Source organism: Vicugna pacos, chromosome 6 (assembly GCF_048564905.1).
Source record: "Vicugna pacos chromosome 6, VicPac4, whole genome shotgun sequence".
Taxonomy (NCBI): domain Eukaryota; kingdom Metazoa; phylum Chordata; class Mammalia; order Artiodactyla; family Camelidae; genus Vicugna; species Vicugna pacos.
Window position 1 is genome coordinate 27,922,233 of NC_132992.1, and position 26,854 is coordinate 27,949,086.

A 26,854-nucleotide genomic window follows, 5' to 3' on the forward strand; every position below is an offset into this window, starting at 1 on the left:
CCTAATTAAACTCCTGTCTGTATCAAGCAGGCATTCATTTAGATGCCCTTGAAAGAAAAGAATTATATAGATGTTATATCATTTAGGGTTAACATTGCCTACATGTGACAGAAATCAAAAAAAGCGGTGGATAATAATCTTATCTTAAATAAGATAGTTCTTAGCTCTCTTGTAAAAGAAAAGTAGAAAGTCCAGAACTGGTACAGCTTTATGTCAAAGGACCAGGATTCTTCTCTGCTGCCTACTACTGGGCTTCCTGTCAACACATACAAATCCCAGACAGCCGGAAGGAGGAAGGGAGGAGGAATGGCATGCCCCCTTCCATTAAGGTCATGTCCAGCAAATTACACACACAATGTTCCCTATAGCCCATTAAACAGAGTATCATCACGTGGCTGTACTTAGCTGCATGGAAGGTAGGGAAGTATATAGTCTTTTTAACAGGAGCCCAGCCAACAAAGGCGGAAGATGGCAAAGACAGATATTGGGGAAAACTACAAGGGAAATTGGCCTGAAATTGATAAAACTTAGGGCTTGACTTTCGCAGCGTTTGCCTCTTCTTCTCAGTCAGTGTCTCCTTATTCTTCAGCCTAGGACTAAAGGGAATTACCTAGAGCACTAGCTTACTTAGCTTAGTTGACTATTTTGCCCCTATATGGCAAAGCCTGCCATGCCAGGTCAGCGTGTGGATAGCTGGAGCTGGAGCCAATCACACCCTAATCACAGGCTGCAAAACAAGGTTCAGCTGGGAAGCAGGAGGAGGGAAATGAATGCTGGGGAAGCAATCGACAAATACTTTACCACAATGTCTAAGAGGCAGCTCCTCTTTAACAGTTCAAATCAAAATTCGTGATTTTTCTCTCAAATTCCACCTCCAGTGCACTACCACCCATCTAGTTGTTTAACCCAAAAACCCAAGTGTAATCCTTGAGCCTTTGTTTTCCCCTGACTCCTCACATCCAGTCATGACCAACTATATAATATGTGAGGCCTACTGAAAAATGAAAATGCATGGCCTCTTACTGAAAAATTATCAAGAATTTCAAAACAGCAACAGCAGAGCATTAAACCAACTGTGGAGTCCTTCTAAGTATGGGGCCTGGTATGACTGTACATGAAGCCAGACCTGCATCTAATATACATCCAAACATTTTGTAAGTTCTACCCCTGTGATAGTTAATTTTATGTGTTGTGACAACTGGGCCACAGGGTGTCCAGACCTTTGGTGAAGCATTATTCTGGGCGTGTCTGTGAGGGTGCTTCTGGGTGAGATTAACATTTGAATCAGTAGACTGAGTAAAGCAGATTGCCCTCCCTAATGCTGGTGAGCCTCCTCCAATCAACTGAGGGCCTGAATACAGCAAAAAAGAGTAAGGGGGAACTCCTTTTGTCTGACTATTTGAGATGAGACCTCAGTCTTTTCCTGCCTTTAGACTCAAATTGAAACACTGGCCCTTCCTAGGTCTTGAGCCTGCCAGCTTTCACACTGGAATTTACACCATCAGTTTTCCTGGGTCTCCAGCTGGCTGACTGCGGGTCTTGGGACTTTTCAGCCTCCCTAATTACATGAGCCAATTCCTTATAAAAAATTTCTTTCTTTTCTCCCTCTATAAATACATCCTATCCATTCTGTTTCTCTAAAGAAACTCCATACAACCTCCAAAACAATTCTTAAATTGGTACCATCCTCTCCAGCTCCATGATGACATCTCTGGATCTCTGGTTCTGGACTAAATGGTACTGGCCTCTTGACAAGTGTACCTGCTTTCACTTTTGCCCCAGCTTCAATCAGAGAAGCAGAACCACAAGAATGGATACACACACACATATAACAAATATATAATATATATACACATATTTACGTATAATGAATGCTTAAATATATAAAATACAATATTTTAAGTATAAAATATTTAAATATACAAAATATATATTTTATAAATATGTTTATATGAACATACTATTTAAACTTTTTTATACAAATATGCTAACTATAAGTATCTATATAAGTATATAAAATATATAATATATCTGTAAATATATACATATGCAACATACATATATGAATTTGTTACAGGGCTTTGACCTTACACAACTGTGGAAGCTGATTAAACAGTGTCCGTGGCAGCCCCAGGCTCTGGCACTTAGGAGGGATGATGACTATAAAGAGGGAGACCTGAGGATCAACTGGAACCTATGGAGGACAGACTTAACCTACAAACATGGACCGGGAACTACTGTCAGTCTCTCACCACCTCTAACCCTCCAACTTTGATGAGGGTATGTGTTCCGCAGGAGAAGCTGATACCCTTAGTCATGGAGCTAAATATGCTCCTGGCCCCAGACTTAGGCTGAACGAGAAAATTTGGCAGGAGCTGAAGGAGTTGTGAGCCAGAGGTTGCCCCAGTCCAGTAAGGTGAGCCAGCAGATTACAGCAACGTGGGTACACTGCAGTGGGGCCTTGTGCCCTGCTCTGACCTTCCAAGGGTAAAAGCAATAGGCTGCTGTTCCTTTTCTGCCTTCCAAATAGCACTCAAAATGCACCTTGTGAGACTCTTTAACCCTGAGTCATGCAGGGAAGGGAATACTGAGAGAAACATAACTCTGATTTAGCTAAACTAACACCATACAAATCCTCCACAACCCTTCAATTAACTCCAGCATGGCAGCGGTAGATACCATGGAAAAATTCAAGTCAGACCATTTTTTCTTCCTAAAACCCTCCAAAAGCATCCCCATGCAGCTAGAACAAAATCCAAACTCTTTACCATGGTTTACAGTAATTCTGCGCAAGATCTGACCCCTAACATTCTCTGAGTTCAGTTCATTCTGTACCACTTCCTCCTTGAGCACCAATCTTGAGCCACTAGCCTTCTACCTGTGCCTTAACCACAAGGAGGTCATTCCTATCTCTGTCTTCACATGGCCTTCTTCTGTGTGCTACATATCTCTCTGTGTCCTTCCTTTTCTTATGAGGCCAATCATCATTGGATTTAGGGTCTACTGTAAGCCCAGGATAATTTCATATCAAAATCATTCATTGTATATGCAAAGACTCTATTTTCAAATAAAGTCCCATTCACAGGTTCCCGGGGTTAGGACTTGAATATATCTTTTAGAGGGGGCGCAAGGTAACTCATTACAGGGCTAATGAAAGATTCCTATTACTCCTGCTTCTACTGAGACAGGGCCCCTTGGAGATTTGAACTTGGAACTATTAGGACACCTAGTAAATGCTATATGCCACAAGAAATACAGACATTTTCAGGTAATGCAGAAAGGAGAATTTCTACATTCCCTGAACTGTTAGAGCAATGACAGTTGGGAATTGGACAATAATTAATTGAAAGTTTGCAGGATCCAGAATTAGGAATTTATGTGATCACAAAGCTTCCAGTGCATACGCTGGGTAGCTGACTGCTCAATAGCACTGGACACTGTGGTAAATTGCCTGGATTTGTAAGTCAGATTTTTGACACTGTAACAGCTGGAAGGAGAAATGACCTTTGCATTTGTGCTAAAACTGAAGCGGATTATGTCACAAAGCATCCCACATTGCTATCGGAAAGCAGTTTGGAAAAATTAGGCTTGTTGGAGAGAGTTGCTATAGGAGGAACTTAAAGCGAAGTATTACAGGAGAAGCTCAGAACATCTTGTGAAAACATGAGTTATCCTTCCCACTCCTTGCTCTTAAAGAAGCTACTATTCCTCCTTTATGGAGAAGAAGAGAGGAAACTGCTAAGGATTAGAAATAAAGGCGTGCAGAGTGTGGAGTTCAGCCACCCAAGTTCAGATTTCAAACTACCAAAGCCTCCTGACTATGGAGTAAGTGACATCCTTACTTTGGGTCAGAGAACACACTAGAAAAACCCTAGGCCTTAAACACCAACCATGACTACTGTATTTGTATTAGTTGGGAAGCCAGGTCCTAAAACAAGAGACAGCAATCTCTCACATATTTGCTCCTGGAATCTAGCAGCCACTGGAGACTGCTTTAAAACCCATGGCACCACTTGGGGTTGGGGACTAAGAAGAGAAATACCTTCATGTGTTCTGGCTCTTATGAAGATGGGCATTTTTTTTTCTTTCTTTTTTTTTTTTTTTTTTTTTGATGTGCCTGTGAGAAGAACTCTATCACTGTCCTCCGGAAACAGGAGAAAGGTCATAGTGTCAGGCTCTCCTGACCTCATAAACAAAAAAGCTTGGTAATACCAAAGCTCTACCCTCCCTCCTTGGTTAGCCCAGACCGTGGTATTCAAGTAGTTGAAGAGGTCTCCATAATCAGTGAAGTCAGTGAAGATCTGGTTGTCAGCCCTGACACAAAGGGTGAACAAATGTGGTCAAAGTCCTATATTAAGAATCTTGCTTGCCTTTAGGGTAACTCTAGCACCCCAGTGCTACTGAACTTAAACCAACATATGGGGAGTGGGGTGAGATGCTGCTACCTAACTAGATCCAGCAATCCGGTAGGCATTATCACCAGTGGAGCTTTAGAGAAAAGTTCCAGAAACCCTTTAGGAGACTGGTACTAGCCTGTGAGGTGCAGGTGGTCCAACTACCTTAAGTAAAATACAGAGGTACTGTTTCACCTTCTGATCTCAACTGACCACTCCCCAACCCCAGCCCCTGCCACCATTCCCTCTGAAGTCACATAGCAAAACACACAAGAGATTGAAAACGTTTCTCTCGAGGAAATACATAAGGAGAAGATTTTTATTCACCAAAAATCATCTTAGAAATATATAATAAGAGATTTTATTCACCAAAACTCCTCTTAGAAAGGGAGAGCTGTCTTTGTTAGAAAAATTCTTTGAAAACCACTAATTCAAAAAGATATATCCACCCCAATGTTCACAGAAGCATTGCTTACAATAGCCAAGATACGGAAGCAACCCAAAAACAGATGAATGGAAAAAGAAGATGTGAGATACACACACACACACAAACACACACAATGAATATATATATCTATATATGTGTATATATATATACACACACACACACAATGGAATATTTCTCAGTCATAAAAAGAGTGAAATGTTGCCATTTGTGACAACATGGATGGACCTGGAGGGTATAATGCTTAGTGAAACCATTCAGACAGAGAGAGACAAATACTGTATGACATCATTTATATGTGTAATCTAAGAAATAATCCAAATGAACATATTATGTTAATGCATAATGTTTAACATATTTAATGCTTTGCATTCTGTTTAATGCAAAACAGAAACAGGCTCACAGGCATAAAAAACAAACTAGTGGTTACCAAAGGAGGGAGAAGCGAGGGGCAAATTAGGGGTATGGAATTAAGAGATACAAACTACTATGTATAAAATAGATAAGCAACAAGAATAGATTGTATAGTACAGGTAATTATAGCCATTATCATACAATAACTTTTAATGGAGTATAATCTGTAAAAATACTGAATCACCATGCTGTACATCTGAAATTAATATAATATTGTAAATCAAATCTAATTTTTAAAAATTCAGTTTCAAATTTTCTGCCTTTAAAATATTCCAAAAGGTATACAAAAGATGCTAAAAGTGTGGACTCCTTTCAAATGCAATTATCTTGGATGCACTTGGTGTCGGCTGACTTGCTCCCAAGGCCCCAAATACTTTCAGTTGAAGCTCTATCCTGTAGCGACTCCTAAATCTTCAGTAAAGAATCATTTAGGCACATACCCACACCCACTAAGTATGAGTGGGTGTTTTTCTAGAAACTGATGAAGGTCTACATTCAATTTGTTATTGCTAAAAAGGAGACAGGTAGTCCTAAAGGTTAAGGACTACAGAGGACAGGCACACACTAGGAGCAGGCTGTGAGAATTCACAGGTATCACGAAGACTATCTCAGGCCACAGAGTGGGATTTTCATCCAACATAACCAGATACTCAAGGAGTAGGAAGCCCCCAGCTGACAGCATGACTATTCTAATCTGCCTCCTCTGTTTCATTATCCATAAAACTTCTGAGTTTTCTAAGACACAAATCTAAGCACACCATACCTGTGATCAAGATTCTTCAATAACTTCCCATTGCCTACTGGATTAAAAGAAAGAAGAAAACCATTGCAAGGCATTTAAGGCCTCTCCCAGCTTCTTGCAAAGTGCCTGGTGAGCAGTGGATGCTTTAAACATGGAGTACGAATGAGCAACACTGACTCTTTTCTCTAGGGCTCAACTCAAAAATCACAGAACATCTCAGTAAGGTCATCCCTGGCCATCTACTAAAATGCCAACAAGCCCCCTCCTATGCTTATTTTTTTCTCCTTAGTTCTTAGCAATACCTAACATACATTTTACTTATTTAACTTATTGTCTGTCTCCCTCAGCAGACATATAAATATATAAAATATGAACTATAATCTCTAGGTAGACGGGGATTTTTGACTTTTTAATTTGTCCACTACTCTATCTCCAGTACCTAGAATAGGGTTTGGCACACAGCAAGCACTTAATAAAATATATGTAAGATAGATGGATGGATTATTAAAACCTCAGCTCAAAGATCATTTTCACCTGAAGCCTCCAAGTAGCTTTAGATAGTCCTGCTTCCCACTCTTTCCCTGTATATATTTTCTCTTATATTGTACTTCTTTGTAAGTTGAGCTGAAAACTACATTGAAGTCAAGGGCCTCATGTTTCATTTTTATATACTTAGAAATGAATCCTTTGTGCTTGGTACATGATATGTCAATGAATAAATGAATGACTGATTATACCCTTACTTTAAAGATGAGGAAACAGAGGTTTAGAAAGGTCAAGTAACTTTTAAGGACACACTTAGTAAGCTGCAGAGATAAGATACTAACCCAAACACATGCCAAGCCATTCCTTTATTTTCCCTCATCACTACTATCATCCCTCCCTACAATGGTCTATCCTGCCTCACCTGTTTTCTATTATTCAAATTGCACCCATTACTATCAATCTTCCAGATGACTCTTATTCACAGTAATTTCTTCCTTTTTTTTTTTTTTAAACAGAGGATTCCTGAGATAGCTCTCAGGGTAAATGGGGGAGGTTATGAGGTAGGTAATGTGAACTTGGAGAATAGCCTATCCATGTTCCATTTGTGTTCCAGACTCCATGTTCAGGCTCTTGATGCAAAGGCCTATCCATTTTGCAGATAATGCACCCTCTATTGGTCCCCAACCTCAGGTAATAGTCTCTTATGATCTGCATTTATCTCCTAAGGACTTAAGTGGCTAGTGATGGATACATTTGTTAGACTCAGCTGAGCTTCCAGGAGAAGCCACAGAATGAAGCAAGTCTGAGCAATCAGCATCTCCACCCTGGGATTAGCATTCAGGATACCTAAAGCTTTTCCTCTCCTCTCTCCGTCTCTACTTCTGATGGAGGTAGGGGCTTCAACCTTTCCCAAATGGGATTCCTCCAAGGTTGCTTCATGAGAAGCAAAGGCTTATTTCCTATTAGCTGTTTCCTCATGGTACCACATCAAAGATAGAGACTTTTATTGGTCCAACTTCTCCCTTTTTAGAAGCACATATACCAAAATTAGAAATAACAATTTTTGTTGTCAATGGTCCTTGAAAAGTAATGTAAAAAGTTACTTACAGTTGAAAAGTGTGCTCGTTACTTGTTCTTGTTTCCTCATAAGCTGAGACAGTTGCAATCAGAACCTACAAAAATCCACAAAAAATTCTTCTCTAATGACTTTTGTATAAAATCTTCAGTAGCTACCCAAGCACCTTATTCAGTAATTTGTAACTGTACGACAACATTTAACCCTTAACGTGTCTACGTAAAATGTTGAGATAGCTACAATTTAGGAAGCAGTAGAGAATTTTTAAAGTGCAGGACCACCTGCGTTCAAATCCCACCTCCATCGTTCATCAGCTGTGCAAAGTTAAGCTCCTTAACGTCTCAGTCTTAATTTCCTCATTTTAAAATGAGATTTTATCACTTTATAAAGTTGTTATATTTAATATAAAATAGTAGTTAATAAATGGTAAGTTATTTGGGAGGGACTTATTATGTACTAGGCATTATGCTGGGCACTTTATATCCATTTCATCTAATTTTCAGAGCAATTTGAAGAAACTAAGACGCTGAGCACAGGGCTTTGTACACTGTAGATAACCAAAATACATCGAATGAATTAAGCTCAGAGAAGCTAAGAAAGTCCACTGCTGGCAAGACACTGGTAGAGCCGGGAGTGGAGTCCAGGTATATCTGACCGCAATGCCCAATGCCCAAGTCCCTGACCCCTGTACAGACAATGTACAGAGTGCCCAGGACAGTGCTGGCACAGAAAGGCCCCGATACATGGAGTTTTATGCTGGGCCCTCGGCATGAAAGAGGACTAGAAAAGTGGGCTTTGAACCCAGGCTCACCAGTTTCCAGTAGGGCCTTGAGCCCACTGGTCAGGACTACACGGTTTCCTTAGCGGAGGCCTGAGGTGAGACGGAAAATGCACCTTTCCTCACTCCTATTTTCTCTCCTCCCGCAATTACGGTGCGAGGAGAAGAGCGCTGGAATTGGGGGCGCACCTCTGGAGCTCCTTTTCCCCCTGAGACTCGCAGACTGAGTCGAAGAGACTGCGGCCCTGGGGTGGGGAGAGCCTGTTTCCAGCCGGACCGCGTCCCGCGACGCTCCCGAGCTCCGCGCCTGCGCACTCAGCCCGTCGCCGCGCCGGCCCCGAGGACGTGCGCACGCTGCCTTCGCGGTTCTTGGGCTCTGAGATGCGCGGTTACCGGGCCTGTACCAGCTCCAGGTGCGTGAGGAGGGTTTCAGGAACCCGGGTGTGAGGTGGAGCGACCCCTCGGAAGGGTCGGGCTTGCCTCGATCCTTCCAAACTGCCCAGAACGGGGGCGCTACGACCTCAGCTCCTTTGCCTTTCCCACTTCCCCGCCTCCTGACTGCGTCTCGTGGGGAAAGGGAATCCCTGAGAGAAAGGCGCAGAGAGGATACGTTCCTCTGCAGTGGGTTATATCACATGTGGGCATTTTCCCCCCTCGCTGTGGCCAAAGCAGTGTTTCGCTCTTGCTGTTCCTTTCCTGGTGTGGGATTTTGCAGTCTCTGGACTCTGGCTGGACTCCTAGGTGCTTACAGGTTGTGGGCGATTAGGGCGAGGGCCAGTTGTCAGGATCCTGTGTCCTGTGCAATCCTTCTGGGAGAGTTCAAGGCCAGGAGAGTGGGCTCGGGGAAGTGGGGCAGAAGAAGCTACCAAGAGGGAAAGGCTGTGACAAATGTCGCCCGAGATTATTCCCTAACTGAAAGTTGTCTTAAGTTTATCTCAGTCCTTGTGTTTCTTGTTCATTTACTTTTGTGATATCCTCACTTTGTTTTAATGGTATTCGTTAAGACTGGAAAACCCACAGGCTTTTATCCTTGAAGTATCAGTGAAATTTTGTTGAGATCAGTTTTTACAGTCTTCCGATGGAATGTATCTTGCTATTGTCAGGATAATCTTTGGATTGAACCATTGAGATTTACCATTTTTTATTTTCACTTGAACATAGGAAAAATTACACAATGTTGGGTTTGTTTTTTAAACTATTACCAACAAGATCATTTGAGAACACAGGATCAGTTGAAGTGAGATTTGGAGCTCTATCAAGTTAATGTGCATGTGTTTAAGTGCGTGTGGGACTGCACTTGGAGTTTGGGGATCCCTGAGCTGTCACCTATAAATAACGTATGAGATCACCGCTTGCCACCAATGATTCTAACAATATAGGGCTTCCAATAAATGCTTTCCCACATGGTGTGAACGCAAGTGACAAGAGTATCCAGTCTTAGTGCTAGTGTTAGGTGATAAGCCATAGTCTTTTTTGGCACAGTAACTGTAAGTAGTCAATTCCTGTTACAATCAGAGATGGTTGTCATGTGTGTGGTATTAGCATGGGAATTTTTTCAAGACTGCTCCATAGAAACTACAAAACGGAAGAAGAAATACACAATAAGAATTGAGGATGTGGCTCCTGGCCAAAATCCTGTGTGTGATCTTTCAGGCCCGACCATATACAATTGCATGGTTTTGCCTGGCTGGCCTCATGGGGAGAAACTGCTCTCCCCACAACAGACTTGTGCATGGCCAGTGCATTGCAGTTTCCTGGAGGGAGTTGCAAGGACTCACTCCTTCCCTCCCACTGGCCATGCTCATACTATACTGCATTCCTGGCTCAGATATTTCCATTCTAAAGGCCTTGGCCCAGGTACTTCCCAGGTGCCTCCTTGCAAGGGGAGCCGGGAACACAGTGGAAGGAGCCTTGGCTGAGGTACTTTTCTCCATTTTGACTCAGGACCTTTCCACTCATAACCCTTCCTCCTCCTCTGGCCCACAGGTCCATAACGAGGCAGAAGCCTTTTGTTTGTCCTCTGCTGGCAGATGATTGTGTGCATTGCTTCCACCTAACCCTCACCTGGTGGTGTTTCGTTTAATGGACCACTGCGGAACTAGTAATTTTTTGCCTCTTGCTTGCACTGTTAGGAGTAAGTGAGTAAAGACGATTATTACTTTCAGCTTGGCTCATTGTCCTAATTGACCACCGCAATACCTGACTGCTTGACAGGAATTAAATTGCCAAGTTCTTGGCAGTTCACTGGATTCATGACTTAATTTTAATCCTTGTAACTGTTGCTGTGTTAGCACTTTAGGGATTTGGAGGCTCTGTACCTAGAATTTCTCTAACTCAGTGTTATGAAAATGCATACTAATACCAGGATTGTTGCTAACATGGGTATCTGGGTTATATGTGTATTTTATAAATTAATATAGTGGTTTGCAGTCAGATTATCTGTGTGGCATATTACCTTTGGCCTCTAACTGAATTTTTTAAATATATATTTTGGGTTTATATGTGGCCAACTGAAGAAAATGAGTAGTCCTTAGTAAACCTGTCTCATCCTATGGGTCCCAATCTTACCTAATAGATTTACTTGGCCACTTTGAATAAAGTGATTATTTGTTGTGGATTCCTCTGTCTAGTGTTGTGTGAAGAGATATGCCAGGAGCAGGTTTCACCAACTTTTTAACCTCTTCCTACAGAAGTTTCACAAAACAGTATTTATCCTTACTATATGTTATGCAATCTGATATTTTCTATGCTATTTTATTAAGTAAAAATGCTGACCATGGCCCATTCAGTTGATTCCACAATCTGTTAATGGGTGGTGATATGCAGTTTGAAAAACACTGTGGTAAAACCACTAGTAGAAGATGATTTGCTCAATAAATGATATATTTTTTTCTATTTTAAAGTTAGATTGCTGAAGAGAACTACAATGGATGTGTTTGATTTTATGTTTAAGGTGTCCTCTATAAGAAAACAGTAAATAGCACACAGTAATTATGTTGGATATGCACCAAATCAGCTGACCAAAAAAAAAAAACTGTGAGAGCTATAACAGGGTTTTTTTGTTTTGTTTTGTTTTGTTTTGTTTTTTAGTTTAAATCTCTGGCTCCCTTATTTAAGGAAAATGCAGTAGTAGAAGAAGGATGAGAAGAAAATTGGCTTCTCTGATAGGAGAAGATAGGGCACAAAATGGTTGTGAAAGTTCCTGGTAAACCTTTGCATGTGTCCTACAGAGGTATATTAGGAAAAGTATCTTTATCTTTATAGTAACTCTGAGAACAAAATGACCCTTTTATCATATGGCCTGAGAAGTGAACCACACTCAACTTTCAATTACTTAGCCATAGATGAGTATATAAGTAGCCAATCTGTCAACCTCATTGCCTCTGTACATATTTTAGGAATTCTACCTCAGAGTGGAGAGGAGAAATAAAAAGAACTGTAAATTTTGTTAGTGTGTTTCTCTCTTAGTTAGAAACCCTAAAGTATTCAGTAGATAAAGTTTTAAAATTTGGTTAACGTTGAGCAAAGTAATACCTTACATTTATATATCATTCCAGTTTTGCAACACGTTGAGATGCGTTATCTCCATTGATTCTCACAACATCTTGATGTGATAGGCAGGCCAGGAGGCATTTTCCCCAATTTAGAGATGAGGAATTTGTATTTCCTTCTTCTTGTCACCAAAATCACGTAGTAGCAAATCCAGGACTAGAATCCAGGTTTCCTAGGACATTTGCTCCCAGCTGTCCATGTCATCTTTGTTGGCCCAAAGAAATAATTGAGAGTAAATAATATTAATGATGTGGCTAAGAACACTGATAACTGAAATATTCCATTCTCAGATCATGTCCAGGGTATGTTGGAATTGAATGCAAACATATCTTATTTTTAGTATTATGTTTTATTTCTTACATTCTTTACCTTTCTAGCCCAATTTTGAAAAGTGACAAAGCAACTAAATATGACAAATCTACTTAATACTGAGCTAGGAAAATTAAAAGGAATTTAAAGCTCTATTTGATATTATAAAATTCAACTCAATTCCCTTTTAATATATCATCTCAGTTAACTAGAAATATAGCTTAAAATTATATAGAGTCTAGGTTCCTTATTACCCTTGATATCTTTAACCAAATGACAACTTAAATTATTTCTTCTCATATGAATAAGTAATTTTTAATACATTTTTATTTTTTATTTTTAGACATCTGTGGAGTTTAAGAACACTATGGAGCTCACCAGAATATATCACTGAAGAATATGATGGCTGAAAACAATTTTAAAATGCTAAAGATTCAACAGTGTGTAGTAGCCAACAAACTACCTAGAAACAGGCCGTATATTTGCAATATTTGCTTCAAGCATTTCGAAACACCATCAAAATTAGCTAGGCATTATCTCATTCATACTGGTCAAAAGCCATTTGAATGTGATGTGTGTCATAAAACATTTAGGCAACTAGTTCACCTGGAGAGACATCAACTAACTCATAATCTGCCCTTTAAATGTAGTATTTGTCAACGCCACTTTAAGAATCTGAAGACATTTGTGAAGCACCAACAGCTTCACAATGAAACTTACCAGAATGATGTGAAACAGGTCAGAAGATTGTTGGAGGCCAAGCAAGAAAAACCAGCGCATGGAATGTATCAGACTCTTACCACAGAGGAGAGATGGGCATTACACCCATGCTCCAAGTCTGATCCTACCTACAGCCCTACAAAGAAAAAAAAGAACATTCACGCATGTACAATCTGTGGCAAGATGTTTCCATCACAATCAAAACTTGATAGGCATGCACTTATTCATACTGGTCAGAGGCCTTTTAAATGTGTCCTGTGCAGTAAATCTTTTCGACAGTCAACTCACTTAAAAATCCACCAACTCACGCATTCTGAAGAAAGACCTTTTCAATGCTGTTTTTGTCAAAAAGGATTTAAGATTCAAAGCAAACTTCTGAAGCATAAACAGATCCATACCAGGAATAAGACTTTTCAGACTCTTTCATTGAAGGTGAAGAGTCCAGAATCATGCCCCCTGCCTAATAAATTAAATGCAAAGCAGGATGGCTTTGAAAATGGTGATATAGGTGAACCCGAGGAGAATAATCATCTTGATGTCCACTCCATTTATATTGTCCCTTTTCAATGTCCAGAGTGTGAAGAATGTTTTGAATCAGAGCAGATTCTCAATGGACACAAGTGTTTTCCTGCCAAAGGTGGCAAAATTCCAAGCAGGCTCAAAAGAAGCTACAACTATAAAACCATTGTTAAAAAAATCTTGGCTAAGCTTAAACGTGCTGGGTGTAAGAAATTAGACAATTTTCGATCAGAGAAAAAAGTATTTAGAAACGGTTTCTTGAAAAATTGTGATCTTATTTCAGACGAGCAGAGCCCTGAACAAACCCAGAGAACATTTATGGGTTCTCTGGGCAAACATGGAACATATAAGACAGTTGGCAATAAAAAGAAGAAAACATTGACTTTGCCATTTTCTTGGCAAAAGCACTTCCAGAGCCAAAATATGGGAAAGAATTTAAAAGGTATCTTTACGCCAGAGAACATGTTAACTATGGATAATTCCATGAATAATAAAGACATATCTGTCTATGGATCATCAGGTGAGGAATTTTTTGATAACTGTGAAGTGCTTCAGTGTGGTTTTTCAGTTCCAAGTGAAAACATACATACTGGACATAAGATGTGTCCCTGTGACAAATGTGAGAAAGTGTTTCCTTCTGTATCTAAACTACAAAGACACTATTTAATTCATACTGGACAGAGGCCTTTTGGCTGTACTGTTTGTGGGAAATCTTTTAGACAGTCAGCTCACTTGAAAAGACATAAATTAACTCATAGTGATAAGATTCCATATAGAAAATCTCTTTGCCAAGTAGAATTTGAAAATTTGAACAAACTTTTCATTCATCAGGGTGATAATGTTAATTATAATGCTTCCCAACCATGTCTGACTCCTGGTTTTCAAAAATATGAGGTTTCAGAGTCAGATCAAATACCAGAAATCAAAGTTAAGGCAGAATCAGAGGATTTCATTCTTGGTACCCCCTATAGAAACAGGCAGCCCTATCTCTCTAGCGCGCTTCTGGAATCAGAGCAGGGCCATCACAGTCATTGTTGTAGTTATTCAGGGCATGCCAAGAGGAATGATGGTCTTCTTTACCAATGCAGTGTTTGTTCTAAAAGTTTTAGATCCCCATCTAAACTTGAAAGACACTATCTAATTCATGCGGGGCAGAAGCCGTTCGAATGCTCCGTTTGTGGCAAAACATTCAGACAGGCTCCTCACTGGAAGAGACACCAACTTACTCACTTTAAGGAATGACCACAAGAGAAAACGGTGGTCTTAAATTCAGTTATGTAACTGACAAAACCACTAACACATTTGTCGTCACTTGCTGTTTAAGCCTGTATCACTTAAAATGTATTTTTATCAAAAGACCTACATTATATTGAATGATTTCATAGGCAATTGCTTGTCCTGCATAGTAAGAGGTAAGATACATAGAAATTTAATACAATGTTTTAGGAACAGCCAAATTAATTTTTAGAGGGAGGAACTTGATTTGATGCCATAAAGCAAGCGTTTATTTTATTTTAATATATACTTGGCTGTATTGAAAATGTTGTGAATCCATGATATACAAATCATTCAGCCTCATATTTAAAGGAATTATTCCTTAAGACATGCCATCTCCTTTTATATATACTCAAAAGACTTGAGAGGCAAAAATTGGGTTTTGGCCACAGTGGATAACCCCACTTTATTTCATGTATTTTATACCTATAGCTGAAATTCCATCGCAAAATTTTTCTTATAATTTAAAAAATGTAAAGGCAATAGAAGTGAAAATGGGTGAGGAAATAACAGCATTATTTCCATTGGTCTTTTCCAAGCTATTTACTCTTAGGACTCTGGCAGCAGCACCTCCTATTCTACAGGTGATTTGAATTGTTTTCTTGCCCAGCCTGCTGTTATCTTTCCCTCCAAAGTTTGAAGTAGGAGAGAGGCTAGGATGCACCTCTATACATTTACCATGTTTACTTATTGGAAATATTGTCCAAGTGCCATGATCTGTTTGATGATGTGTATGCAGTGTTATCTTTTCAGAGGAATAAATGCAATTCAACTACTTGCTTATTAGTGTTTGATAGCAGTAGTTGTAGACTTAAGACTCATCAGTAGTTCTACATCTCCACAAGACTTTTACATTTACTTTAGTAAAACTTTCTTTTAATATCTCTTTGAGTGGTCCTATGACTTAACAATCTATTCTGTTTAAGTTTGATCAAATGGCATTGACTGTCTAGTTCTAGTTTTTATTCCTCTGTTTTTTGCAAGACTCTAACGTTAAAGAATGTTATTTTGATCATTAGTAAATTGTCAATTTAGTTAGTAAGGTTGGAATAAGATGCTTATAGAATTGAGGGTATCATTCTAAATGGTACTGTCATAATTTGGGAAATATTTAAATCTTCAACTGTAAAAGATGTAATCATAAATTGTCCTGCATATTTGCCAGTTTTAATAAAACATCTTTAAGAATGACATATCCTAGGAATAAGAGAAAATAATCTTTTTCTTTCTAAGGTGAAAGAAACAAGTGGGCATTTATCCTAGCACAGTTAGATATACATAATGACAAGCCCTCTATTGAGAATGAATAAATGTACAATTTTAAGTTTTGCATCGTAATCTAAAAACAGTCTGTGCTGGGGGAAGGAGGGAGATGTTCATCTGCTTCTTTTACAAGTGAATTTTGATAAACTTGGGTTTAATTTATAGAGATTAAACATAACATTACCGATAAAATCCCAACGATATACAAATGTGCAGGAGAATCATATGTTTTAAAGAATAATTTATTTTAGATTTCCTTGAGATATATTCCTCCAGTGCAAGCAAGATGATGGTTTACAAAATTTGCTTTCCACAGAACTTTTCAAGAACACATCTATTACGTAAAAACAAGGAATAACAAGTTCATATTTTTCAAGAATAAAGATTCAAGGTTTTTTTCTGTAATATTTCTAAAATTATGTATTTGAGGATTTTCCTAAACTATTCATGTAATTTTATTTGAAGTAAGTGTCTCACATACTCCTTTCCCAACCCAAACAGGGAAAATCCTAACAGTGTTGTAGTTGTATGACTATTAGACTTTATTTGCCTAAGTGATAACTACTATAATTTTTTTTTGGCCCATGCCTTTTTAAGCTGTTTCATATTGAAAGTTGGCATATTGTAAAAATTTTGTCAAAGATATACTGTAGTGCTATTTGAAGTACCTGTAACAAAATACTTATTTACTTTTATCATCACTGTAAGCTTCTTGTGGAAACTTTATAGGAATGAAAATAAACTGCATACATCCATGATAAGAAGATTGAACATTAGATGTTAAACGATGGTTTGCTGCATGCTAGAACTGTTATTATTGTTGAATCAATTACTTTGGTTTTCTGAAAAAATAAACTTCTAAATATCTTTAAAGCAAAGTAGAGGAATTTTTCGTTTGAGCAGTTCCAGGCTGTAGCATGATTATTTACTGAAGTAGTTTGATTGATGGAGTTAGTGGAATTACTGTTTCTTGTTTTCACTGCAATAGGGCCTATACTTTTAGGACAAAATGTATGTTGAAGGAAAGAAGATGGTGGTAAAGATTCTTGGAAAATTCAAATTTCAGAGTATTTTGAAAATAAAGTTTCAAATTACACAGTTTGGATTTTTTTTTAAGGGAAAATCACATTATAAAAGAACAAGTACTGATTGCCAAACACTTTCCTGAGCCCACTCCAGTCTGCCTTCTACAAATGAAATTTCTAACATGAATCGTTAATCGTTTACTTTCCTGTTCATGTTATGTTTTTTTGATAGCTCCTTATCACTTCCAAAAGGTTATGTTAACTCCATTGCATGTCACATGATCTATCTGCTTATCCTTTTATCCTTTTTGGCCTTCCTCTCCAGATTTGTATTAAACATACAGTTAGTTCCTCCAATACACATTCTAGTTATTCTTGTCTCCATCTTGTCTACATGTCTACCTAGTATTAATTTAAATTAGATACAGTCTCTAATACTCTCTTCAAAGAAGAGATTTAGTTGAGGCAGGTTTTATTTCTTCCATAATTATGGAAGAAAAGCAAATATAATTATGGAAGAAAACTATAGTGTTTAACCTACAGAAAACAGATTTCAGTTTATGTTATGTAAGATAACCAATGTGGATTACAGACATATTTAGGGGATAGCAAAAGCCTTTGAAGTCTGAGTATCTTACAAGAATCCATTGTTAGAAGTAACATTGGCAGGGACTGTTTCATGATGCAGAATATCTGTTTTTTAGTGAAAGGGAACATTTAATTCCTTTGGTGTTGAGGTTTCTCCTATTGCCAATTAAAGGGCTTAGAAATTTCAGAGCTAACTGCTGGAACTCTATTAGCACTATTCTATTAGAGAACAGAATTCTATTAGAGGGGAAAAAAAGAACTTAACGAAAAAAGAAAAGTGGTACAATGGTATTATTAAACAGAATATGGAGCATGTAATGTTTTGCATCTGCATCAGCTAACTTCTATTCATGATGTTTGGGCTTAAAACACTGCTTCCTCTGGAAGCCCTTTTGATTTATCCAAGTACTCCATTCCCTGTGCTCCCACCGCTTTTTGTTCATAACTCTATTAATCGTCACTGTTGATCAGTGGTTTTCAAACTTTAGTGTGCACTGGAATCTCCTAGAGGGCTTGTTAAAAGCGTAGATTGTTGAGCTGCTCCCTCAGATTTTCTGATTCAGTATTGGATTTGATCCAAAAATTTACATTTATACATGTTAGCTGTTATTGCTGTATTGAGTCTACACTTTGAGAACCATTGAGCTAAACTACATGCTTCTGGAAAACAAGGGAATGCATCTTTGTATGTTTCATACATACAATATAAAACAGTGTATGTAATGTTTTTACATCCTCAAATGTATACTGAATATATGAAAGAAAATAATGGAGGCATTATTACAAACTCTTACAGTTTCTGTAAATCTATAACTTCATTTAGGGCCTTTCATTCACTCTTGGAATGAGTTTCCCTTCTAATGTGTTGAGATCAAAACCAATCCAGTACTCTCTAGACTTCCCTTTTCTTCACTCGGTAATGTCTGTCTGAATTCCTTCCTTTTCTCATCCTATATGTCATTATAATAATGTTCCTCCACCTTTCTAAAGCTAGCTTTTCCTTGTTCTCTTTCCATCGGTTTCTTGCCTGTGTTCATCCAGGGAAAGTTTATTAGAGATATGGTAGAGGTATGCATTCAAACTCAGTAATAAGAAAACAAGCAATCCAATTTAAAAATAGGCAATCTGAATGCAGGCTTCCACAAAGAACATACATGGATGGATAGTAAGCACATGAACAGACACTCAGCATTATTAGTCATTAGGGAAATACAAATTAAAGCTACAATGAGATATACCACATAACTATTAAAATAACTAAAATTAAAGAGTAACCATACCAAGTGTTGGTGAGAAAGAGGAGGAACTGGAACTCATATACTACTGGTATGAACATAAAATGATGCAACTACTTTATAAAACTGGTAATTTCTTTAAAAAGTTAAACATACCACTCCTAGGTATTTACTTAAAAGAAAAGGCAATACATGTTTACATTAAGGTATATATATATATATATATATATATATATATGAATGCCCATAGCAGCAGTATTTGTAATAGTCAAAAACTGGAAACAATTCAAACATTCATCTACAGGTGAGTAGATTAACAAACTGGTATGTCCATAAAATAGAATACTATTCAGCAATAACAAGGAATGAACTACTAATACATGAATCAACACGGATGAATCTGAAAATCATTATGTTGTGAAAAAAGAAAAAAGGTACATACTATATTATTTCACATTTATAAAATTCTATAAAAAGTATAATAATCTATACATCGATAGTGACCCTTCCCGCCCCCCACAGGAAGCTCTTACCCAATACCATCTACCTGGTCACTGAGACATCAATCCGGTCTCACTGGGTGTCTTCTCTCAGATTACCGCTAGGGGGCAGGAGCGCGGGAGGTCGAAGCCCTTGCCTCTCTAGCTCAGCGCCAACACCTGTATGTACTTCCGGCCCTGTTTTGTTCCGCTTCCCGAAGAAGACGGGCTGCTATACACGTTCCTTGTGGGGTTGTAAGAGTGGAGGATATTCTGGCCCGCGGGTTCTTGCATCTCGGAGTTGGGTAACCGCAGCCGCCTTTTAGAGGAAGTGCAGCGGGTTTCCCGCTTCTCAGAGCGGTCCTTTCTTTTCCTCTGGAGCGAAGGGAGAGTGCAGCCATGACGGCCTCTGCTCAGCCCAAGAAAATCGTGGCCCCGACAGTGTCCCAGATCAACGCGGAGTTCGTGACTCAGGTGCGCTCGGGCGAGTCTGGAGTCTGTTGTCTGTGAAGAGATGAGGGTGTTGAGGCCCCGAGGCCAGGGGTGGGATTGTCCTCGGGAACGGGAGCATCCAGGCGGCATTCGTTCGTCAGTTCATTCACTCAGATCTTTTTGTTGGAGCATCTGCTGTGTACACTGAGCTAGGTGTTGGGGATGGCATGGTGACAGAGGCTCTACCCTGAGGAATTCACGTTCCAAGGGAAACAGACACATAAAAAGAAAGCTGTTACTCGAGCTTTGCTGTATTAGAGTTTGTCGCGGGAGCGGTGGATTCACAGAAGGAGCATCCCAGTCTACCTGAGGCTGACAAGGTGGTTTAGTAGCAGAGGTGATGCTGAACTGAGGATTAAGGGAGGGATAGACTTATTCTTAGCCTTAAAAAAAACCTTGATATTTGAGCTGAATGGCGAAAATCTGACAAGACACCTTCTCCAAATAAGTGCATCTACGAAGAGAGCAACCCTGTTGCCGGAGAGTGTTCATTTGGAACTGTTCACTGTGTTGGCGTTGTGAACCGCGTTTGCTTTGAATGGGGAAACACGATCCTGTAGCTCTCTGCAGCGTTACTAATCCTTTTTTGTTGCTTTGGGTTTTGGATAAGTGTGCAAGTAGCTCATTGCAGAACCTCACTTGCTTCTTTCTTCTCTGTTCCCTGTCTTAGCAGATTTGCCAAGACAGAAGCATAGGAGTCATTTTGAGTCCTTCCTTTTCTAACCTCCACTTTTATGCATTCTAAATCTCTCTTAAATCTATTTTCTTCTCTGTGCCCTAAGCCAGGTTGCCATGGTTTTCTTCCTGGACCTGGGCATCCTAAACTATGTTCTTATCTTTCCTCTTGCTCTCTACAAGCTCATTCTTCAGAGTGATTTTACTTAGGTTCAAATCTGATCATATCACGTATCTTTTTAAAATCATTAAGGAGTTCTAATTGTCTTTAGGATAATGACTGGAATCCTTCAAAGTGTTTGTGATCTGGCCTGTGTTGATATCCAGTTTCCTCCCTTTTCTCTCCTTTTCTAACTGTGCTTTAGCCATACTGAACTGCATTTATTTGTGCCAAGCTATCTTTCACCTCCTGGCCTTTCAACATTGTTCCTTCTACTTAGAATCCTCATTTTCCCCTCACCTTTTTTATATGGTTAATTCATTGTCATCTACCGACATTCATTTGGAGAGGCTTTTCCAGACAACTTAAACTAGATTAGAGCTCCCTAATACCTGAATTTTTGTGGTAAAAGTCATTTATTAGTTTTCTTCCTTCATGGAGCTTATGTTTTAGAGGGATGAGTCCGTCAAATAGTGTAGTTGCAGACAGTGATTAGTGCTACCAGGAAAATGAAACAAGGTTTTATGACAGACTGGATGGGGTGTATGAAAATCAGTCAGGAAAGTCCTCCCTGAGGTGACATTTGAGCTAAGACCTGAATGCAAAAAAGGGGCCAGTTTGGGGAAGAGCAGGAAAACAGCCCAGGGAATAGCAAGTGCAAATACCTTACAGTGTGGATGTAAAGAAGCCAGGATAGCGAACTTAAGAAGTAACAGGGAGAATGGTATGAGATGAGGGCGGAGAGTATGTGGGGGTCATACCATTTCCCTGCCCCTTCTCTCCCCTCTCTCCTTCCACCTCCAGCTTCTTTCTGAGCACCTGGTTCAGCTGACCAGAGAAGGTGCTTTTTAATTATTATTGAATGAATGAGATATAGAGGTTAAAATTTAGTTTTAAGAAGATCAAATATCTGAACTCGGAGATCTTGCTTTTTTTTTTATGATGGTTAGCTTTTTTTTTTCCAGCAATAAAAGCATTTTTAATTTTAGATATGTACTTTTTTTTAAGACATAATACTGTTACACACTTACTAGACTACAATATAGCATAAACATAACTTTTATATGCCCTGGGAGACCGAAAAATTCATTTTACTTTTTTATTGAGATAGTCGCTTTATTATGGTGGTCTGGAACCAAATCTGCAATATTCTTGAGGTATGCCTGTATATGTATTTAAAATGTGCGTTTTCACGTAAAACCTAATTGCTGAAATATAACATATCAACTCTAATAACCCTCTGATAAACTGCAGTTTTTTTTTAGGTTTTGTTTAAGTGTGCCTGAGGTGTACTAGTCACTTAAAGATTTATTGTTTTACAAATCAACATTCCTGAAGATTTTGAATCTAGTTTTTAGTACTGGCTCACCTGTCAACCAGTTGTAGTCTTGGACAGCTCACTTGATCTTTTTAGACTTGGGTTTCCTTGTCTCTAAGCTGAAGATGTTTGTGGTTGTTAACTTCACCCTACTGTTTCCCTCGGGGTAGTTAGAAAGAGTATGTTTTGTTTTTGTTAAATTGCTGTGGCAGGGTGCTGTGCAGGACATAACTGGCATTCGGTGGGTTAGGACCAAGGATTCTAGCTGATCTGCAAGCCAATCCTTTTAATAGGTAGATTACTGTATCACTCCACCCCATGCAGTAGTGCCTGGTTAAGAAACAGCTTGTCACTGAGTGGTCTCAGTCTTTTAGCTTTACAGTGGTATGAATCTGTGACTTACTGTTTAAACTGTTCACTTTTGCAGCTAGCATGTAAATACTGGGCTCCTCACATCAAGAAAAAATCACCTTTTGATATAAAGGTACGAAGTTTTGCTTTGCAACATACTTTTTGAAAAAGTGTGCTCTTTGTTATCTTTCTTCCAGGAGCTAATTCAACAAAAGCTTTCCGTAATATTTTAAAAATTAAAATTAGTGATTTTCTAATTACCAAAGTAATAATTACTCATAATAGAAAATTTGGAAAGTACAGAAGCTACACATGAGAAAATAAAAATTACTACACAAGGATAACCTCTGCTATCATTTGTTGTATTTCCTTTAAGCTTTTTAAAAAAAGGTGTGTGGATTTTCCTGTTTGTAGATTCTTAGATTGTTTTTGATTTATCGTTATTGTAGATTTTTGTGTAGATATATTTTATTATTTTTTTTTACTACTTCTCTTTCTATTATTTCTCATTTTGAGGAATGTAATTAGGAGTTATAAAAAATTTCTTAAGTATTATTCAGTAGCAGTAATATTTGGTAACTTTCCTAAACCAACTTATTTTGTATAATTTCAGTGATTGAAAACTCTGAATTTAGAGTCTAAAAAAAGTTATTTGAGATATTAAACATTTTTATATTTTTAATAACAGGTAATTGAAGATATATATGAGAAAGAGATTGTCAAATCAAGGTAGGAATGAGTTTAATTTTTGTATGTAGGAGCTAGATGGGACTAACTTGAATCTTATCTGAACTTCTAAACTGAACGTAATCACAAACTTGGAATTCCCTTTTCTTTTGTTGATTTGGTCATCAAGGAGGTGGTGACTAGGGAAACTATATCTAGCTGCTGAAGAGTCATAAGATATTCCTTTGCCTTCTAATGTCTGACTCAGATTAGAGGGATTAAGTTCCTGAGGGTATATTTTGTTTTTGAAGGAATGTGAGGAAGAGTAAATATGGAGATTTTAAAATTTGAATTCAACTAATACTAATTTTTTAATTTTCTGATAAATCTTTTTAAAGAGTATTTAAAAATTATAAAAGTAAAACATAGATAGTAATAAATGCAAAATAATAAAATATGTATTTTCTATATAATGTATAAACCATATATATATTAAAAAATAAAGATTATTTTGAACAATATACAGGAGGGGGGTAAGTTTCAGTAAATCTTTCCTATCCCTAACGTTCAGGTAATTTACTTATGTATATCTATGTTTGTCTTCTACCTCTTTTTTTTTTTTTTAAATAGCAAAGAGTTTATACTTGATGTACTATTCTACATCATGGATTTTTTTTTTAAACAATGTATCTTGGACCTATTTGCATATCTACACCTATAGACATATATATCCAGTGGGTATAAAAGGTAATTGACTAATCATTTTGATATGAAATAGAAACATTTATGTTATGACTGTCATAGACCTTGTAAAATCTCAGATTTTTTTTTTCATGTATTTTAGTCTTAGGAGGTAAATTTTTTTTCATGTGTTTGAGTCTTAGGAGGTAAATTTTAGTAAATACTGTGAAGGCAACTGCAAGGCAGTGTCAAAATATGAGGCTAGTCATTTTGTTTTACTGATTTATTCTTGAGCCTGTAGAAGTAGGGAGGAGACCATGTTAAGGATTTTTTTTTTTAACTTGAGGAGCAATTGGAAACCAGTGATGTTGGAAGCATGAGGGTGATATTTTAAAATTTTGGAGGGGGCAAGAGGCAGGAAATTAGGTGAATATTGTTGTAGTCAGATTCAAGATAGTGATGGCTTAGAGTAGCATAGAAAGTTGAGATGGAGAGGAGTTACCAATCTGAGAGAGAAGTGACAAGATGGTTGGTAGTTGGATGTGGCGAGTGTGGGAACGGAGGAATCAAGGACAACTCCAAAGTTTTTGGCAAAGGTTGCCAGGTGATTAGTGGTGCCATTACTAATTTCTGCTGTTGTTGGAGGTGGGATTGGGTGTAGATCATTAGCTGCTTTTGGAAATGTTGAATTCTGGCTCCTAAAGAGCCATGCAGAGGGAGGTGTAGAATAAGCACTTGGGTATCTAGGTGCAGAGCTCTGAAGAGAGGACTGGGTTGAGCCTACTTTGTATCAACCACCATTTCAATGCCAAGGGTGCATCAGTGAACATAGCAGATAAAATCCCTACTCAAGGTATTCAATTACCTGTTTATGTTCTAATTCTTATCTAGACAGACGAAGTATATACAGATACGTAATGTCAATGCTGTGAATTGGTGTGGTTAGGGTACAGCAACAAGGACTGCTGCTTTAGACTGAATGATCAGGCAAGGATCCTCTCTGAAGATAGGACACTTGAGCAGATATGTAACATGACTTGGTGTGAGGGAGAGTATGGCTGAAACTGCCTGAGGAAACTGAACTGAAGATGTGGGCAGATAAGTTTTAGGCTCCTTTTTTGTCACATATTAAGGATATACCAATCTGGAAATTACCTTGAACCTTCAGAACTAGCTCTCTGCCTCTTTTCAGAACAGGCTTTCCCTCCTTACACTTCAGTGGATTTCTTGGGGTTTTGTTGTTGATATTTTGTTTGTTTGTTTGTTTTTTATTTAGACCTTTGCTATTAATATTGCTTCCTTGAAGATAACCTCTATATAATTAACAACTAAAAGCTGCCAGTGGTTGTTTTTTAAGTTATATGAACTTGGCTAAATTATTTTTTAATTGCTGAAACAATTAGCAGTCACTGGCTGGGCTCCCTAAGATTTATCATTGCAGTCTTTACAGCCATTTCTTCATCTTGTACACATTTTTGAATACTTGAATAAAAGTGAACTGATTGCATTCTGTCCCCAAATTTCAAAGTTCAAAAGTTAAATGCACTTGTATAACACATAAACTGTAGTATATATTTAAAAATTTGAATAACTGTTTTTTAGACTAGTGCCTTGTGGAAGTTGTTTTGCTCAGTTATATGCTTGTTCACAGGGAATGGCTTGATGTAAGATTTATTAACTTGTTTATAGGCTATCAGAATAGGCAGTTTATAGCCATAAGGCACTCTTAATGTTATACATTAAAGTTCTTACACATTTTTTTTACATCATCCCTATTTTCCTGGAAGGCATCTGGGAATTAAATCATAAGTTCTCATTTTCTTATGGTATAATGATCACTTCTAGGATCTCAAAATTAGATAGATTTTAAAATACCATATGGCCCAATCCCCATGTAATATGTGGTATATTCATATTTGCCATCCTTACCGTTATCAAATTTGGCAAGCTTGTCTTAATGTATTTTTATCTGTTTGATTTTTAAATATTAAAAATAACAGTGTCATTTCTTGAGTGCTTACTGTGTGCCAGATTCCATTCTCAGCACCTTGTACATAGTAGTGCATTTATCCTCACAACAACCCTGTGCTACTCCCTGTTATCCTCATCTTATGGGCGAGGAAGCTAAGATACAGACAGGTTAAGTAATGAGCCCAGGATGTTTTGCCATAGTTAGAGGCAGAGCCTCTAACTTGTTCTCTGGCTCTTTCCTTGTTTTCTGGCTCTTATCCAATACTCTGTTGTTAAACAGGACAGGGTTCATTCCCCGTTAGGACTCTCTTAACCTGTACACTTTGATATGATTGTTAATCCTGTTGTGACTCCATCCAGGTGATTCTTATACTGGAAAAAGGGGGTAACTTATATAGAGCAATTTACTTTTGTCAGTGTTTATATTTCTTTTTATTAAAAATGTTTAGGCCCCTTTTCTATGAAATTAACAGAAAAGTCATAAAATGTACAGAAATGTGTATCTAGCCTTCTGAATTACCACAGTGAGGTTAAAAAAAAAAAAAAAGAGCCAACATTGTCAGCTTCCCAGAAGCCCTTGTTTGCCGCTTTGCTTTACCATTTTAGTATCTAAGTATGCAAACATGAACACTGGAGCTTAATTCTCCTTTTTTTTTAAATATATAAATGGAATCACATGACATGTACTCTTCTGTGGCTGACTTCCTTTGTTAACTGTTATTATTTGATTTTTTTAATCATCTATTTAACAATAAATCTGAAAGTAGCTAGTTCAGAAATTCATAACATCATGGACCTTGTCAGCCTTTTAACAAATTTTTTGACTTTCCCTGTGTGGTTGCAAAGGGGCTGCCACAGCTCTAGACCTCATGTTTTCATACAACCATATCCCAAGAGAGGAGGCAGACGACAGTAAGATATATTCTAGCAGCAAAGAAACTCCTTTTTGCATGTCCCTACCACTCTTTTTTTTTTAAATCAGAGTTAATGATCTAGTTAAGATACAGTTAATAGAGCCAATTTATTGTACATAAATTATCCAGCTTTGAGTGGATTTAATGAAATGAAAATTAAACCCTTGACAGAATCAGGCTTTATAAAGTATGCTCTCAGTAAATATTGGTAACAATAAAATAACTGTCCCCAAATCCTTTATGTTTGTCATTATTACTTGTAATTTTTCATCCTTTTCTTTAAAAGTTTTCTGGCATGATGTCTAGTCTCTAGACCTGTTTTTATAT

The 26,854-nt window shown here is 38.0% G+C and overlaps 2 protein-coding genes across 9 annotated transcripts in view; both read left to right on the plus strand.

Moving 5' to 3' along the window:
• The first annotated feature begins 8,647 nt into the window (after window positions 1-8,647).
• ZNF770 (zinc finger protein 770) lies at window positions 8,648-17,068 on the plus strand. Of its 4 annotated transcripts, none has more exons than XM_015237108.3 (3): window positions 8,661-8,747; window positions 10,321-10,472; window positions 12,539-17,068. In XM_015237108.3, the coding sequence occupies exon 3, from the start codon at window positions 12,595-12,597 to the stop codon at window positions 14,674-14,676; it is 2,082 nt and encodes a 693-aa protein (XP_015092594.1). In that variant the 5' UTR covers window positions 8,661-8,747; window positions 10,321-10,472; window positions 12,539-12,594; the 3' UTR covers window positions 14,677-17,068. The 4 variants fall into 4 exon arrangements, with proteins under 4 accessions (XP_006201683.2, XP_015092594.1, XP_015092595.1 ...); XM_015237109.3 differs by having other exon boundaries at window positions 10,321-10,468; XM_006201621.4 differs by lacking the exon at window positions 10,321-10,472 and having other exon boundaries at window positions 8,648-8,747.
• A 2,447-nt stretch (window positions 17,069-19,515) lies between these two features.
• AQR (aquarius intron-binding spliceosomal factor) overlaps window positions 19,516-26,854 on the plus strand; it is a 98,769-nt gene continuing 91,430 nt past the window's right edge. For all 5 annotated transcript variants that reach the window (XR_012073390.1, XM_072962716.1, XM_072962717.1 and 2 more), the window contains exons 1-3: window positions 19,516-19,773; window positions 22,372-22,428; window positions 22,984-23,024. Coding sequence is in view for 4 of the 5 variants with exons in the window: in XM_072962716.1 (XP_072818817.1) it covers window positions 19,699-19,773; window positions 22,372-22,428; window positions 22,984-23,024 (173 nt within the window). In the remaining variant the exon portion in view is untranslated. The remainder of the gene's footprint in view (window positions 19,774-22,371; window positions 22,429-22,983; window positions 23,025-26,854) is intronic.